General features: G+C 35.2%; 2 protein-coding genes across 3 annotated transcripts; one reads left to right on the top strand and one right to left on the bottom strand.

Annotated features, from left to right (window-relative positions):
- Positions 1-105: 105 nt before the first annotated feature.
- LOC116293365 (uncharacterized) lies at positions 106-2836 on the top strand. Its single transcript, XM_031700785.2, has one exon. The coding sequence runs from the start codon at positions 230-232 to the stop codon at positions 965-967; it is 738 nt and encodes a 245-aa protein (XP_031556645.1). The 5' UTR covers positions 106-229; the 3' UTR covers positions 968-2836.
- A 591-nt stretch (positions 2837-3427) lies between these two features.
- Positions 3428-15568, bottom strand: LOC116293362 (ferroptosis suppressor protein 1). Of its 2 annotated transcripts, XM_031700781.2 has the most exons (7): positions 15479-15556; positions 15133-15254; positions 11580-11959; positions 10895-10959; positions 9358-9588; positions 8273-8546; positions 3428-7582 (listed from the first exon to the last, which is right to left on the bottom strand). In XM_031700781.2, exons 3-7 carry the CDS (start codon positions 11926-11928, stop codon positions 7365-7367), a joined length of 1137 nt encoding a protein of 378 aa, XP_031556641.2. In that variant the 5' UTR covers positions 11929-11959; positions 15133-15254; positions 15479-15556; the 3' UTR covers positions 3428-7364. The 2 variants fall into 2 exon arrangements, with proteins under 2 accessions (XP_031556641.2, XP_031556640.2); XM_031700780.2 differs by lacking the exon at positions 15133-15254 and having other exon boundaries at positions 15479-15568.
- Positions 15569-15966: the final 398 nt, after the last annotated feature.

Raw genomic sequence — 15966 nt, 5'->3', positions numbered from 1 at the left:
TTCGTCTGTTGTCATGGAAACCAAAGCAAAAACAAGGGTTCCCGTATGAGGTCGAGTCCACGGTGTTCTTGTCAGCGGCATTATTTCTTCGTGTTATAGTCACCAAAAACATGTGGAGTAGTAGTTAAAGATTGTTTTCGATATTCGTAAGATATTTTTTATTTTCGTCGTGGATTAATAGCTTAAATGCAAAGGGTTTGGTGATTTTTAAGAGCATAAAAGATCAAATATGTCCAGGGTAACGCGATCGAGCAGCAAGAAAGCCAAACTTCTTGAAAATAGTAAAATCAATGAAGACAAAGATCCAAAATGTGAGGAAGTTCCAGCAGATAGTTCAGAAGATGTTAAAAGATTAGGGGAGAATGAACCCGATGTGATTAGTGAGACTGAAGACGATGAAGCACCGGAAAGCATTTCTCTGAGTGCAAGCAAAGAAGCAGCTATCGCAGAAATTCACAAAGAAAAAGAAACGGTAGATTCTTTGAGAGAGAAAGAAAAACAACGAAGAAGAGAAAGAGATGAGATCCTTAAACAGCAGAAAGAATCGCGCAAAGCTCGTGAACTCGTCCGACTACCAGCTGAGATTCTAGAAAAAGTTACGAAGAAGCAGGAATTGGATGCTAAGCAACAGAAAAATATTAAGGGAGCTCATGTTGTGACTCCTAAACATGTCACCTTTGATAGTGATGATGATGATGACAATAAAGAGGACAAGAACAACAAAGAGGATGAGAATATGACACAAGTCCCAGTCGGTGAAGAACCAAAAGGTCTACAAGTAGTAGTTTTAAACCAAGCAAGTAAAAATACAAAAAGAGTTATTGATTCTGCTAGTGAGTTTCTTAAGAACCATTTCTATGGTGATAGGTTGAAAAGAGTTGAAACTTTGGATGATGAGACTCAAAAAAGAAAACATAAGAAGTTGGAGCCTGCAATCAAGTTTTCTAAGAATGCTGGAAAGCGATAGATATTTTTATTTAGAGGAAGAATCGTTGCTATTCAGAATCCACAAGCTGACCTCAGCTGCTTTGCCAGGGAGAGTTACACAGGGAGAGGGTATGGATAATTCCTGGAATTTTACATTCAGATATTCTCGTTTTCACTTAAAAAGGATCAGAGTCAGAATCAAAATCAGAAGAAAATGGAAACCTTCCAATCCCTGTTTTTTTCAATCCAAAAAAATGGAGAATCCATAAATTTCTTCAATCAGCTGAATAAATTTTATGACATTTATAACCAAATTCTTTCAAGAATAAACTCTGCCAATGCTCAATCATGCATCATCCCTGTACATTCTTACTAGAAACTTTCCAGTCAGCTGGTAAAACAATCCATATGAGATTGGAAATGACATTGACTTAAGGTATTAGGATACGTTTATGACCACTATGCGCGCAAACTTAAATAAAGCGCTGGCTTTATAGTATAACACGAACAAAGTATACATTTTCTGAAAGCTGAGTAAACATAGTTTATGAAGAAATTTTCAAAATACGATTTTTTTTAATTGTTGTTCACATTATTGCCCTCGAAGCGAAATTTGACTATGCCTCAGTGAAAACGTTAACGGACACGTACATTTTAAGCTATGTTTGATAATAAGCTCAAAAAGGGTGTCCCAGATTTTTGATATCTGTTTTCTATCTCTCGCTATTTTTGATCAAAGTTCAGCGATCGCTTTTGGAGTGTTGTTTACAGTAAAAAGTGTCATAACTTTGGAAAGAAATTAAATTTCAAAATTCGGAGACACCCTTTTTTGGATCATGAGTTATTTTATAAACTCTCCAAATTTTGAAAAGATTGAATGAAATCCAAGGGACTCTTAGCTCTTTGAAGTTGAGGTTTTAGCGGCAAAAAAGATTCGAGAAAAACACATTTCTTTGTTTGGAGCCGGAAGCTGCAGGGAGCCACGATGGTGTTGGCCAAAACACCTTGAGCCTTCCATTTTGTCATCACTTTTCAAATTATCTGGCGTTCTGGACAATCGCAATGTAGGATCTTTTTACACAGGGCTCAAAATAGCGGCCTGCCAATGGCCAAATGACAGGACAAATTTCATGCTTGCCAGGCGAAAATAGGGATGCACTGCCAAATGAATAATAAAATGACATGCAAAATTTACTGGAATGACCTCCTTTTACCATGCTCCTTTACTATGGCAGGCTAAAAAAAGTTTTCTATTTAGAGCCCTGTTACAATGACAAAGGAGCATGACAGATGTGCATATATTAAGCGACGGTACATTTCCGGTCTTGATAAAGTCAGGATTTCGATTTTTCTCAAAATTTTGGCTTTTCCAATCAAAAATTGCAAGAAGTTTCACAAACATATGAAAGATAAAAGTTTAAAATTACGAAATTAAAAAAAAAAATTTTTTTCCAAGCAATTCGTCATTTTTCGTATCCTAATACCTTAATAGCAACTGGTGGTAAAAGTCAACACTGCTTTTGATCCTGATCGAACAGTTCTAAGCCATCAGTAAAGAATCAAATAACATTGATTTCTTTCAAGGGATGCCTGATCTAGACTTGAGCTTTTCATGGATTTCTGCCCCGGGTCGTCCTTCGCGAATTTGCAAGATGTGATCCCATTGGAGGGCACACGTGTAGAACAATAGAAAACAATGACCTTTCCCCAACCAATCACAGGGGATGTTGCAAATTTGTGAAGCCTAACCCATTTCTGCAGGGCACCCTCGAAAATAGGAGTTAGTTTAGAAAAGTATGCTAAAAATAACTATATAGCGATATTTTTGAGGCATGCATGTACATGTAGTAGGAAGATAGTAAGGAGGTTCTGGGGTAAATATTAAAATAAAGTTTGTTGTCAGGTGCAAGCAGTTATTTAAAAAAAATTCACATGCAAAATGCAGGGCTAAAGTTCAAAAGCAAAATCAAGTACAAATGCAGTGCAATAAGACATCCTTGTCCATTACTAGCCAGAGAAAACAGTCGCTCCACCGTCCCCTTACTTTAGGACCTCTGTTTTCTCATGTCCACACATATCCTGATATTTTTGAAAACTATTTGCTTTTGCGACAAATTTGATTTTGGTAGACTTCAATCATGGCTTTCTCAAGACATTACATAGGCACCTGCTCTTGAAAACTGTTTTTTCCAATGTCATGGAAACACTTTGATTGATGTCCACCAAAATGAAGTTCGTGCAAAAATGCAACTTTTTGAAAATGGATGTGGACATGACATGCACAGGAAAATTATTTGAATATGCTACATGTGGACAATTTTTGTTGAAAAATATTAAATAGACAAATCTGTTTTCAAATATATATCCAGAAGCGTGTGGACAGGGATAGGCTTTCTCAAGTCTACCGCCCTTCTATGTATTTATAATAGCGTGCAACGCAACTCACAGGAGTCAAGAGGAGCCGCCAAGAGAGGTCAACTTTGGGTTAATAGACAAGGTATCAAGCTGACAATTTTATTTATTCACACATCCTTTACAGTGTGGCTATCTCTAAATTAAAGTTAATAAAAAACTAAATGACACGGCTCAAAAACTAGACATTCAACTACGCAATTAAGTAAAACTGAAATGAAGTAAAAAATAAAACCACTCATTACTAAGAAAAACTATTAAATAACACATCCTAAAAAAAGTAGGCATTAAACTATGAAACAATAAACTGAAATTGAAATTAAGTAAAAAACTAAACCACTTCGATTGCTAACAATTAGTGCAGAAAAGGACCCATCAAAAAATGAAATTTTAAATTTTTGTGGCCAAGGCTTTTTTAAGATATTCAACTGGTTCACAACAAATAGCTGTTTATATGCTTATTTCAGAGCAAAGGTTGTCAAAGTAAGATGAGTGACGGAACATTCTAAGACCCAAAGGAATTCTAGTTATGGGAATACAACTAAACATGAATGATCGAGGCCTTTAAAATGGATTCATCCACTACAAATGAAATTGGATATCTCTACACTAACCTCAGTGTTAATGTTCTGGACGAGAATAACAAAAAGAAACACTAGTCGTTCCAACAACATTTTGATTTTGGAATGACCTATGTCCTAATGGCTATTGCCTATGTATGGCTCTGACAACCATTTTGAAATTAGCCACTCTGAGGTTGTCTATTTTCTTCCTCTAAAACCATCCCACCATGCAGTGTAATGACAACTCAACCTCGAAATGGCTCATAAGTACAGCATTGTGAAACTATCTTGAGTTGTCTGTTGAGAGACAAGTTTCCAAAGGTATGACATGAAACACCCCTCAGGAAACCTATCTTGCAACATCATTCCACATGATCATCAGTTAAAATTTCATCTAAAGGACCTTAATTAGTTCACATAATTCTCCAGTGAAAGAACCTTTTCAATGTGACATACTTAATAAATTATATATATGACATATTAATAATTAATAACTTAAGTAAACCCAAGATATATTCAACATGTTAGTCTAATAAAAGTTAACACTGCTGTAAACACCCATTCCATGGTTTTGTTTTAACCACAAGACTTGTGTTGAAGTTCTACTCAGATGCTGCTTTACTCTCATGCATGTGTTGAGCCAAATTAAAGAATCCTTTTGGTAATCAACCAGCTTAACCATAGTACAGCAAAACACATTGCAATACAGTAGCAGCAACTTCTGGAGTCATATACAGTGCTCTTCTCATGTGCATTCTTTAGCTAGGCATATTGCCTAGAATTAAGCAATACATATTTAACTCAAAATAAACCCTTCGTCTCATTAAAATTACAGCTTCTTGTTAATGCTCATGAGTACAAAGAGCAATGGAAGGCTTATAGCCCATTTCTGAGAGGCATTATCAAGAATGTTTTTTAATCAGTACAATCATCGATGAATTCTATTTTTCTCTGCTACTAAAGGGTGATATCTTCACATATGCACCATTCATTCATTAGAATTCTTAGAAACTGCATTAAATAGTAAAAATCCACCGAAATTGTATTTCGTCAATAATTATATGTTAAACAATATCAAATGACTGCTTGGAGATAAAAATTTTATATTCTTATGTAGAGAATATCTTACTTGTTTCCTGCACTCACTTGTAAGATATCCCCTCAAAACTTGAAGATAAAATCCACATCTCAGCCAGCCAAGTAATACCTCTATGTACTACTGTATTTCACACTTTGAAGCACTTCAAACTTTGCAGTGACCTAGCCTCACTATGATGCACTTGGTTACAACATCTCAGAAATGGGCTTTTTCCTTGGTAGATTTTATTGTACAGGTTAAATACACTAGTTATTCATAGACAACAAAATGAATGAAAAACATTGTACTAAAATGTTCTGAATGATTGCTATTTTACAGGTTAAAGTTCTGTCTTCATGAAGACTACAAGGTTTTGTTCTGGGATTACTGATGTTGTGTTGGTTGGTAATGAACAAATGTACTAGTAGGGCATCAACTGTTATGCAGCTGGAGGTTTTATAATAAATGACACCTAAATATATCATGCATGGCTGGCATGTTCCTAATGCTGAGGCATATATGCTAAGAAAAAAATTAACGGCACTCTTGCATCCTCCTATCCTAATCTTAAATTATAATTTCAAATACATCAGTACATTTACTACAAAGCAACATGGGATAGCTTGGGGAACTAACATACAAGTCTAGCTTGATCAATGCACTTTGTATCCTAGAGTGACCTGCTAGAAAGGCAACCATTTTCAATATTAAAGTTTCATTTTGAAACTACTATTACAATAATTATTCCTCATAGAGGCCCTGTTAGTGGTACATTTTGACTAAAGACATGGCATTGAAAGCCACAAGCTAGTGACAAACAATAGACTGCTCTAATGAATTACAGACAGCAAAGCTGTCATAATAAATTAGGGGTAAGTATTGTGTAGTTCCAGAAATCATCCATACCCATGCCACCCCACAGAGGAATTTGGAATTTCTGAAGCGTAGGGGGGGTCAGAGAAAGAACAAAAATTACAGAGTTTGTATGGAAGAAAATTGGAATTTCCGGGGGTAGGGGGTGTCTTAAAAAAATTCCTCCTTGAGGGGGGTATGGATAATTTTTGGAACTACACATTCCGACATGCAACACAAGAGCAATCCGAAAATGTGACATAGGTAGTTAAGAAGTTTTAAACAGAGGCCAAGGGTACCTCCTAATAGGGCCTCCTTATACAATTTTTTTCAACATAAAAAGCAAACATAAAAGCTGACTGGTAACTAGACTTGGACATTTGATTAGACGTACCCATATATCATGACAGTTTATACTATATACCAAGTTAAGAAGGATACTTAAATACCACGTAAAAGAGTTTGTAACTATATTAAACATTGTGTTTCCATTTCCTCCTTATTCACTTGTTGTATTTAACACACTTATGCAGTCCAAACTAGTAACCGCTAGTCATTATCAGTCTATATTATATGTTGCTTGTTTTAAAATTATAGTAACTTTCTAAGAATGTGTATGAAACGCTAAAACCATTTTGGATTCACCCTTAACTTAAGGTCTTACCAACAATAAATAATGTCCTACTTAAAGGTTTATGTACGTGCACCACTTTGAGGTAATAGGGACACATTGATTGAATCATTAAACTGTTTCTATAGCTACAATGATTGTTTCGACAATAAAATTCTGGCTAAACCCATATTTGAGATAAAAATCTTTGAATAAGGCTTTAAGCTATTGAAAAAATTATAAAGATGCATAGTTAGAAAGAAAGAAAGTATCTTAGTTTCCACATACTTCTTTATGACTTTTTTAGGTCTGGTAATACCACGTCGATATCCATCCAATTACCGACAGCAAAAATCAGGAATGTACATTTTTAATGTCAGTGGTCTTTCTTCTCAGAAAGAGAATAATGACTAATATTTATGAATGATTTTCTTAGTCTTGAACACACAAAACTAAATCAAAACTGGTTACAGTGGCCAAAAATATTGATTTCCTGGAGTCGAATCACCCATGCGTGGACGTAAGGAGACAATCCTAACCCCACCCCTCCATTTATCTTAATAGACCATTTAGCTCCGAACGAAAGGATTATGTAGTTTCAGAGGAAGAAGAATAGACCCAAGTTGGAATAAGGTATAGAAGTATCAATAAGTTATGGATGGCAGAAGTATATTATAACATACCAATTTCCTGCCGCTATTCATAGTGACTTGACATTTGACCTATTTCATAATGACATCAAATGTACAGAAGTAACCCAAAGTTTAGTTGAAGGGACAAAATCGGGGAATTTCAAGAAATATTTTTTGTCTTTGAAATGACAGAATCAGTAATTGTATCCCGTTTTCAGCTGAATTTTGGTGCCTTTTCTTTGCAAAACTTGTTTTGATTGTTATCATTATGAAATAGGATTGTTTCAGTCTTATGGCTGCTTTTGGTTCATAAGCTTCCAATACTTAGCAGTAAATAAATTTTTGCCTTTTAGGGTTTTGGTAACAAAGCTTCCCATCACACTTCCATTTGGTAGCTGGCTGACTCCATTATTTCGTCCTATTGGGACAACCATCATAGGCCGGGATAACTTGTGTTCTTTTAATTTCTTGTTTTCATTCAGTTGCTTGATGTTGAAAGCTACAAGCTCTGTTGAATTATGTATGATATTAAAATAATACAGATTAGTAGCAAGAACGAGGCAGCATGATGACATAGCTCAAGACAGAATTACTGTACGACTACTGAAACTGGGGCCACTTAGCGAGAACCAATCAAAATGTAGAATGAAAACAATGCAATCCAACTTTGGGCAGTGGAGCTTAGTTTAGTTTAGTTTTCATTTAATGATTTTGTCACCAAAATAACAATACATTACAAAAGAATTAAATAACAATGGACAAAAGAAATGGGAAGTGATGGAAGAAAGGAACAGAACTTACGTCCCAATTTGCAACCTAACCCTTTATTTAATATATAAACATTAAAGCACAATGGAAAGCTATAGAAAAAGAAAATATATGTACTATAATTTTATATAAAATCCACATAGAGAAATAATTTCAATAATTATTAGTAATGAAGGCGTGATTTGTCACGCACTAGACAAAGTAACAACACAGAGAAAGATAGTGTTAGGAAGCACTGTACAGATAATCAGTCTTCAACACATTGTTTTATTCCCTTGCACTCTGTCAGATGCTCTGGCTGTATGCCCATATAATTCCTTTCCATCTTGGAATGACCTAGCCCCTATCTCCTTTGGCTCCAACAATCTCTTTAGAAATAGATTTTTATGAATAAAAAGACATCATCATTCTTTTGATAAAATTATTTTACCTCCTTGAACTCCAGCAACATAAGCTAACTTCATTTCATCTGTGTTGTTACAGTCACCAACAGCAAAGACATCATCCATCTCTTCCACCTGCAGGTACTTGTTCACCTTTAAAGTACCGGTATTGTGGTCCATCTTGTCAGACAGTTTAGAGCGATATGCATCTGCATTGACTTTAAATCCAGTGCATCGTAAAACTAAATCTGCTTCAATGGAGGTTCCCTTGTCGGTGGTTAGAGTTATGGGACCACTTACCCAAGACTTCTGGCCATCAAACTTTGCATCAAATTGGGAAACAAAAAAAAAACAAAAAAAAAAAGAGTTAGAAAAGCAGCTAAAAAAATAGCATTCTAGCCAAGACATTTTTTCATACAAATTGTTAGTTATCCTCTTATAATTAATCTTATTGTTGGCATTTTTCCTACAGTTGACTATAGTAGCTGCAACCTCGCCTAATAAATTTAATGAAATGTTCTTTTAATCGTTAACACACGGGGTAGTGTCATTTGACCTATTAGATGAACATGCAAATGGCCTATTCTATGCATGGAAATGAAAATGAGACAACGCAGCGAAACGTTTTTCCAAAGGTTACTACTTTTACTAAGCCAGGGCATAAAACAATGGCTGGTTATTGGATGGTGCCTGGCCAGAATTAATTTTCTGGTCAAATCTGTGCCTTGCCGGTTATTTTGAACAGCTACATTGATCCAGAAATGAGGTAAAATTATTTGGGCCAGTCATCATAAACATTGACAGAATGGTATGTTGTTTCAAGCCCTGTGTGGAAACACTCTTATGACCAGGACCAATATTCTACATAGCTAATCAACCATTCAATGCAAGCCAATCACGAGCAAGCAGCAAAACCAAGACCTGAATGAAACAGGGCTGTGATTAGCTGGTTCTGTTCTCTCCTGATTGGCTCTAACTTTTACTCTTAATCATGATTGGCTAGCTTTGGAAAAAAGGCCCTGGTAGATTGTGTCGACATTGTGATTGGAAACATTTTCTTATCTATTACATTAATTTTCTATTAGTTTACAAAAACATAGGGTTACTGTAAACATTCTTAGTATATTCTTACATTGAGTTCTTCCATTGCCACCTTTTCACCAAGTACAGTCGTAATCTTCATTGACTTCACTGCACTGTGTACCTTCTTCAAGAACTTTTCAGACATTCTTTCATCAATAAGCCTATCTCTTGAATGAATTATTGTCACCTGCTTGTCTGGATAATCACAAGCAATTTCACCAGCCATCTCAACCCCTACTGGACCTCCACCAATAATTGCAATTTTTTTGCTGTTTTTGACCTATAAATTGAACAAAACACCACTCACTGAACTATAATTATTATAACTATAATTATAATTATTTTTATGTGATCAGACAAGAAATGATTGCTTAGTCGTCCAAGCCAGAGGCTCATGAACAATGTTTGATGCTACCCAGCTGATCTGAGATCGTAACATTGACATGACGTCACTGCAAAACTGAGGTATTATATTATGTGTAAAAAGACCAGCGAAAAATATAAATACGTTCCCCATTGCAATAAAAATATAAAACTCATTAGTTATTGTGTTACAGTCATCAACCTCTTATTAGCAACTTTATTATTTTTCATTTAGTAGCCTGGAAATCCATAATTTCAAATGGAAAAGTGACACCTCAGTTTTAAAAATTTTCTCTCAGATTAGCTGGATATTCAATTGACATTTAGAGCCAAGTAGAATTTTACGGTTGGAGGATTCTACTTCTCCACCTTTTTAACATAATTTTAGCTAGCTTAATAAGTAAGTCCTGAGTTATTCTATTCTAGGTTAATAAACCAATGTATCTCTCTTTTGTTAATATTTCTTATTGTGATTTTATTTTAATGGAGCTATAACTCATTGGTCCCCCCCCCCTCCCAAAATATCTAAAAACCTATGTAACTTAAGGTCTATTCTTAAGTAATTAGTTATGAATTATTTAATACAATAAAATGCACAAAAATGCATCAATTAGCTTTTGCAATAAGCATATGTTTATACTTCTTCATTTAATTAGCAAATTCATATTATTTAATATCACGGATGGTAAGTGGAATTGGTTCTGAATTGCACTTATGATATCCTAGATATATGTCTTTGCACTCACGGTCAGTGCAAATGAAATTTGATCCATTCGAAACAGGTTACCATAAGCGTGTTACAGAATTCCAAAACTTATTTTGACTCGACATGTCATTTTGTACTAATTTTGTAGTCTTATATAGTGTACAACTTAGCTCAAGAAGTATTATTCATGAATGAAGCCATGGTATCTTATAAGATACAGTTCAAATTAGGTGATGGCACCCTGATATATGCAGTCCACAAAGCCATCCAACAGAACGAAGATTGTCAGGTGCATAGAATACAGAGGCATATAGCCAGGATTTTTCTGGGGGGAAGGGGGGTGGGGGCACAAATCCAAAAAGCAGACAAATCCCTAGGATCCCTTCTTGTGACTCTTTTGATAAACATAGTCTAAAAGTATGTGGTCTACAACTTAGGCCATCATCATCATCATCATTATCATCATCATCAAGAATTAAGTGTCACTGTCATACTTGAATGTATGTTCATATCATACCTCTTTTGCCAGGTCTTCATAAAGCTTTTGTGCATCATCTTTAGACATTCCAAGAGGTACTTTGCCTGTAAAGTTAGAAATTACACTTACAATAGCTGTTATTACAGTTGAGACGGCAAGGAGATATTCCTTTGTTTAAAAAATCATCCAAGTGAGGCTATCTGACAGATACAATGCTTCTTGTCTCATTTACATCTGATTTGCGTGCATGCATCTATAATAACTGCTGTCTTAAAACCAAAAATCACTCCCTGTACTGGGCCCTTCCATGAGGTTCATTCTTCCAGAGAGCTGTGATTATTGATTTAACAGCAATCCATTTTTAATAGACCTATCCCGAATTGGCTTGACTGACCAGGAAACGATGGTTTGAACTCGAGACTGAACTTGATTCTTTTATTCATCAAGTTCAACCTTGACTTGACTTGTTTCGTGACCAGTCAAGCGAATTCAGGATATCCTGTCTATTGTCTGTTTGTCATTAGAGCCATTTCTAAATTTCCCAAAATTAATTATTCAAGTCAGAACAAAGAGGAATTGAGTTTCTGTAGACGCAATTAAAAGTTGGTAGGCTCATTAAATTCATCTTTGCATACAAACTGTTGATTGATGCCTAGCAAAATTTAATTTCGCTGTCTTAAAACACTCAAGTAACTGTCATATTTTGTTAACATTTCAAACTTACCTGGAAAAGGATTTGATGAACCACAAGCAAAAATTAAATAATCATATTGAATTTCCTGTCCATCAGAAAGGGTGACTTTCTTGAGCGACAGATGTACACTGACACACTTGGCTTTGATGAATGTACCGTGCTGAAGGGCATTTTCATAGGGAATCAGTGTCTTTTTGATGAATGATGGTTCTACAACACCCCTCAAGGCAGCAACATTGTTGTGAAATGCATCTTTTGGGTCAATTAGGGTGACCTGGCAATATGAATCCAACTGGACTGCTGCATTTATACCACCAAATCCTCCACCCACAATGACTACGTGGCATTGGTACCTGGGTTTAGACGCTGATGTGCCCATCACATCACACCACTTAAACACCAAAGCCTACCTATGTGGTGAAAGTAACAAGTATACTTATAATTAATGTTATAAGAATTGACTGACTATCTTGTTTAGATCTAAGGAGAGGGCGCGCACACACAAAATTATTCAAAAATATCTCATAAAAGCAATTTAGAAAACTCATAAATAATTTATGAAGGAAACACAATAGAAATCATGACCATGAAGGTGATTTTATATCTCATATAGATTCGTCCTCACTTGCACTCACATGGTTCGTTTCGTAAAGAATTCTGTACAATATGAGAACATACATCATGAGTTTTCTAAGCCGTTTAATAGACTCACAGATCGTGTTTTATCTGGTCTAAAACCACTCGGCTGCGCCTCGTGTCTTATACCCGATAAAACACTCCTGCTCGTTTATTAAACATTACATAAAATGTGTGCTTTATGAGAACAAACAGCACTCAGGAACACTTTCTGTAATTGCATTTAATGAAAGTAATATACGAAACTTGCTTTTTGCGCTGTTTGCAGTGTTATAAAGCACTTGGAAATTATTAGAGGACTAGAAAAGTATTGAGATGCATTCTACCACCATTGATCGTCATCTAACACTTCTCTTATGTTCTGCCAATTACTACGCATGCTTCATAACTGTACTCAGCACATCAAACAAGAGAAGAAAGCATGGATGTCGTGTGCTGCTAATTTAACACCTTTCACCAATGTAACCTGGATTCTAGCCCTGCCAGGCTCAGTGCCGTACAATGTATATGTGTCGAGTTGTTCTAAAATTCTAATTTGGTCTATCGGCTGCCTTATCAATTTTGTTGCAAAACCTGTCAGGCGTTAAGCCATCCACCCAGAAGTAGTAAAGGTATTAGATTTAGAGAAAGAAAAATGCTAAAAAATCTATGAAGTACACAGCAGAGCCTGATCTTAAGGATAAAGTAACAAAACCACTAATAATTAATGCTGTAATCTTCTAATCCAAGAAAATATAATTAAAGAGAAAACATGAGCTATCATGAGGTTGGCTAACCTGAGTAATTGATAAATTATTCAAACTTTTTACATAATTTGTTAGCATGAATATATTAACAAGATTTGATCTCTAGCTTCCTACAATATTGCAAGACTTTAATTAATGCATAGAAAGTTTGAAGATTGTATAGGATAAGCTTGACCAATGCTCACCAATAAACTTATGCAAATAAATAGAGAGTTCAAAACACAGCCAATTAATGCAGTTTGATTTTTGTTGTTATCCATGCATCATTAAAATTTCAAGCCATAAAAGGATTAATAACAAAGGAATCTCATCTAATAAAAGTTTTTTTGCCTTCACACATACAATCCTAGTTCTCGGCCAATTACAATGTTTTGATTGTTATGTAACATACAACTATTTTATATAACAAAAACTACTCCTTTCTAATAAAAAGAAACTTGAAAATTTAATACTGTGTTATGTATATAGGGAAGCATAGCCACTATTTCTGGACAGCATGCTTTAAATTATTATAAGTCCAAAATAGGAAAATGGTTTGATTGTGACTGTAACTTTTCAGAGTTTGTAGAAATGCAATATTTTTTTAGTAAAACTAGTTTACATCACTCACAAGTTTTTCAAGTATAATATTTGTCACTCCACATTCAGCCTAATGCTACAGTATATTGTCATGCATCTAAAGATAAATCAGTTTTGGTAGTTTATCTTAGAAAGTGTTTGTTCAAGGATATTGGTTTTTACATTTAGTGACATTATTGGGTATTCAGGACTCATTACATTCAAAAAGATGCAAAATACAGTACAACATGGAAAAAGGGAGTATATTTAAAGCTTTAAAGAACTTTTTAGTGTGTGAGAACAACCATAATCAAGCAAGTGAACAACAACAAGTTATATATTATGCGATACTTGTAGCTCTAGCCACCAAGGAATGCAATTTTTTTGCACATCAAAAAGATTTTTGTTTGACAGCAACAGTATGTGTACATTGCCTATAACCTACCTCGTTACTATAGAAACAAGGTGCAACTGGGCCTGGCGTACAGTGTATAAAATGGTTCTGCATTTCAGATCAATAAATTCTTAGAAATCTTATAACAGTCTTTTTATGTTAAAATATACTAAACTCTTTAATCAAAAATAAATACTCTCATTCTATCGCTTTTGAATTTAATCTTAGAAAATCAAAGTTCGATATATGCTACTCATCACCCACACGGTTGGATTTAAGCGTAGTTACCCCTTGATATCTCTTCAAGACTTTTTTACCTCGAGCGAAATTCAAATATTTCTGTGGGAATTTTTTTAGTGCAAGCATGATGGATATCGATCAGACTCGTAAATACTTTACAGGCGAACACCAATTGAATACAACCATGGTCTAAAAATAGTCGGTAAAACTTATTGTCCATTAAAGGTCAAATATTAGCTCCTACAGTGCAAAACTATATCGCTTTGGACTGGATTTAAAAGATATATTAAACCTCTACTAGCAGCAGACGGCCGTCGTGTAGGTTGTCAAAAAACAATATTTGTAGTTTAGATAAGTGAGTTATATTTTAAAGGTTTTTTTTAGATTTTTTTTGTGGGCGAGTGATATATGAACACTACATCGAAGTTCTTCCCAAGATATTTAATATCAGTATACTTGGATCAGACCCAACGATCTTATCTGTTGACAAGCCCTTCTTAGCATTACTTGGAAATCTTTCTATGAACCTCACGTAGTTTTAATAAGGAGAACGGCTTACATCGATATTTAGATCTTCCATTTTGGTTAATTTTTTTCAGTCGCTTTATGCGATGCGAATACGACTGCAAAAACTAACTGCCAGACACGATTTTTGTGTCCTTGTTCGAAATAAATATAAATCCTGGATCTTATTTTCTAGAATGAAAATTCAAATTGCGAAAAATACATAGAAAAAGAATTGAAATATATGGAAAATTTTCCGCTTTTTTGTTGGAAATCGCAACAAAATGACAAACTGATCTTGTGAATTAAATTGTCGGCACAAGCAACACCCAAAAAAGTGAAGGGCGATAACTCTCAAAAACCCAATAGAAAAGAGAACGATTTAAAAAAAAAGAAAATCAGATGCGAAGAGTGCAAAGTAGTAGGTCTAGTTACTAGAGATTTTTGGGTAAACAAAACTAAGATTCATGGGATCTGGCGTTTGCATCTCGGATGAACTTTTTACCTTCTCAACACAACCACTTCAGAGTCCTTCGTGTTTTAGAGCGAAAACAACTGGCAATTTCGCGATAGCCGGAGCACTACCCAACACCTTGGAGCCACCAATGAGTCCTCTACAGTACTAGACTAAAGAATTTTGTTGTTATGGAAAAATGAGGAAGGAAAATCATTTAACCCTCGTGGCGTTGTAATCAAAAACCAATCTGACAGGCCGCCATTTAACATCAGCGTTTGGCTCATCGTTTTTGTCTTTTTGGCTCTGAAATCTTAGAGTCTTCGAATAAAGGCAATCATCACTTGTAATTCTATGGATATAAAATGCTTACAGTCGTTTGCAGCCGTTTCCTTACCTGCGGGAGAGTACAATCCGGCAATCTTCCGGCGTGGCTCTCTTCTCTTTTGCTACACATAAAGTTTACACTCGCTCAGTCTCCTGCTCGTCAGCCATTCGACACACAGGGAGCCCAACTAAAATCCAAGGGATCCCCGTGCGCACCCCTCCCTGGTTCAACTCTGTGCACCCCTCCCTGGGCTAGCTTTGTGCAGTGCACCCCTCCCTGAACAAAATCCTGGATCCACTCCTGGTATTAATAGACGCTTCGCTATTACGGACACTTTTCTATTTTCTATTTTAGTTATACACATTTTTTCTTAAATGAAAGCTTTTAATGCGGATATCCTTGATACGAAAAATTAAACTCGGAATTTTAAAAAGTTTGTAATTAACTTAAAACTTGCTTAATCTTTAATTAAAGAAATAAAGATTTTTTTTTGCTAACTGAAGATAATTTTCCGAAAGTTCAGGGGCTTCATTTTCCTTTTACCCATTCATTGTTCC

Source organism: Actinia tenebrosa, unplaced genomic scaffold (assembly GCF_029948245.1).
Source record: "Actinia tenebrosa isolate PJP-AT-01 unplaced genomic scaffold, QUT_ActTen_1.0 PGA_scaffold0__85_contigs__length_37466705, whole genome shotgun sequence".
NCBI lineage: Eukaryota > Metazoa > Cnidaria > Anthozoa > Actiniaria > Actiniidae > Actinia > Actinia tenebrosa.
The sequence above is the reverse complement of the archived record's forward strand: the minus strand, read 5'-3'. Positions and strand labels throughout refer to the sequence as shown.

Bases quoted from the DNA above. Each gene is read 5' to 3' on its own strand.
- LOC116293362 (XM_031700780.2), bottom strand. From the start codon at position 11,928: ATGGGCACATCAGCGTCTAAACCCAGGTACCAATGCCACGTAGTCATT. The intron at 8,547-9,357 runs GTAAGAATATAC...TTTGATGCAAAG, and splicing joins TGGCAATGGAAGAACTCAAT to TTTGATGGCCAGAAGTCTTG. The intron at 7,583-8,272 runs GTAAAATAATTT...ATAATTCAACAG, and splicing joins TGTTGCTGGAGTTCAAGGAG to AGCTTGTAGCTTTCAACATC.
- LOC116293365 (XM_031700785.2), top strand. From the start codon at position 230: ATGTCCAGGGTAACGCGATCGAGCAGCAAGAAAGCCAAACTTCTTGAA.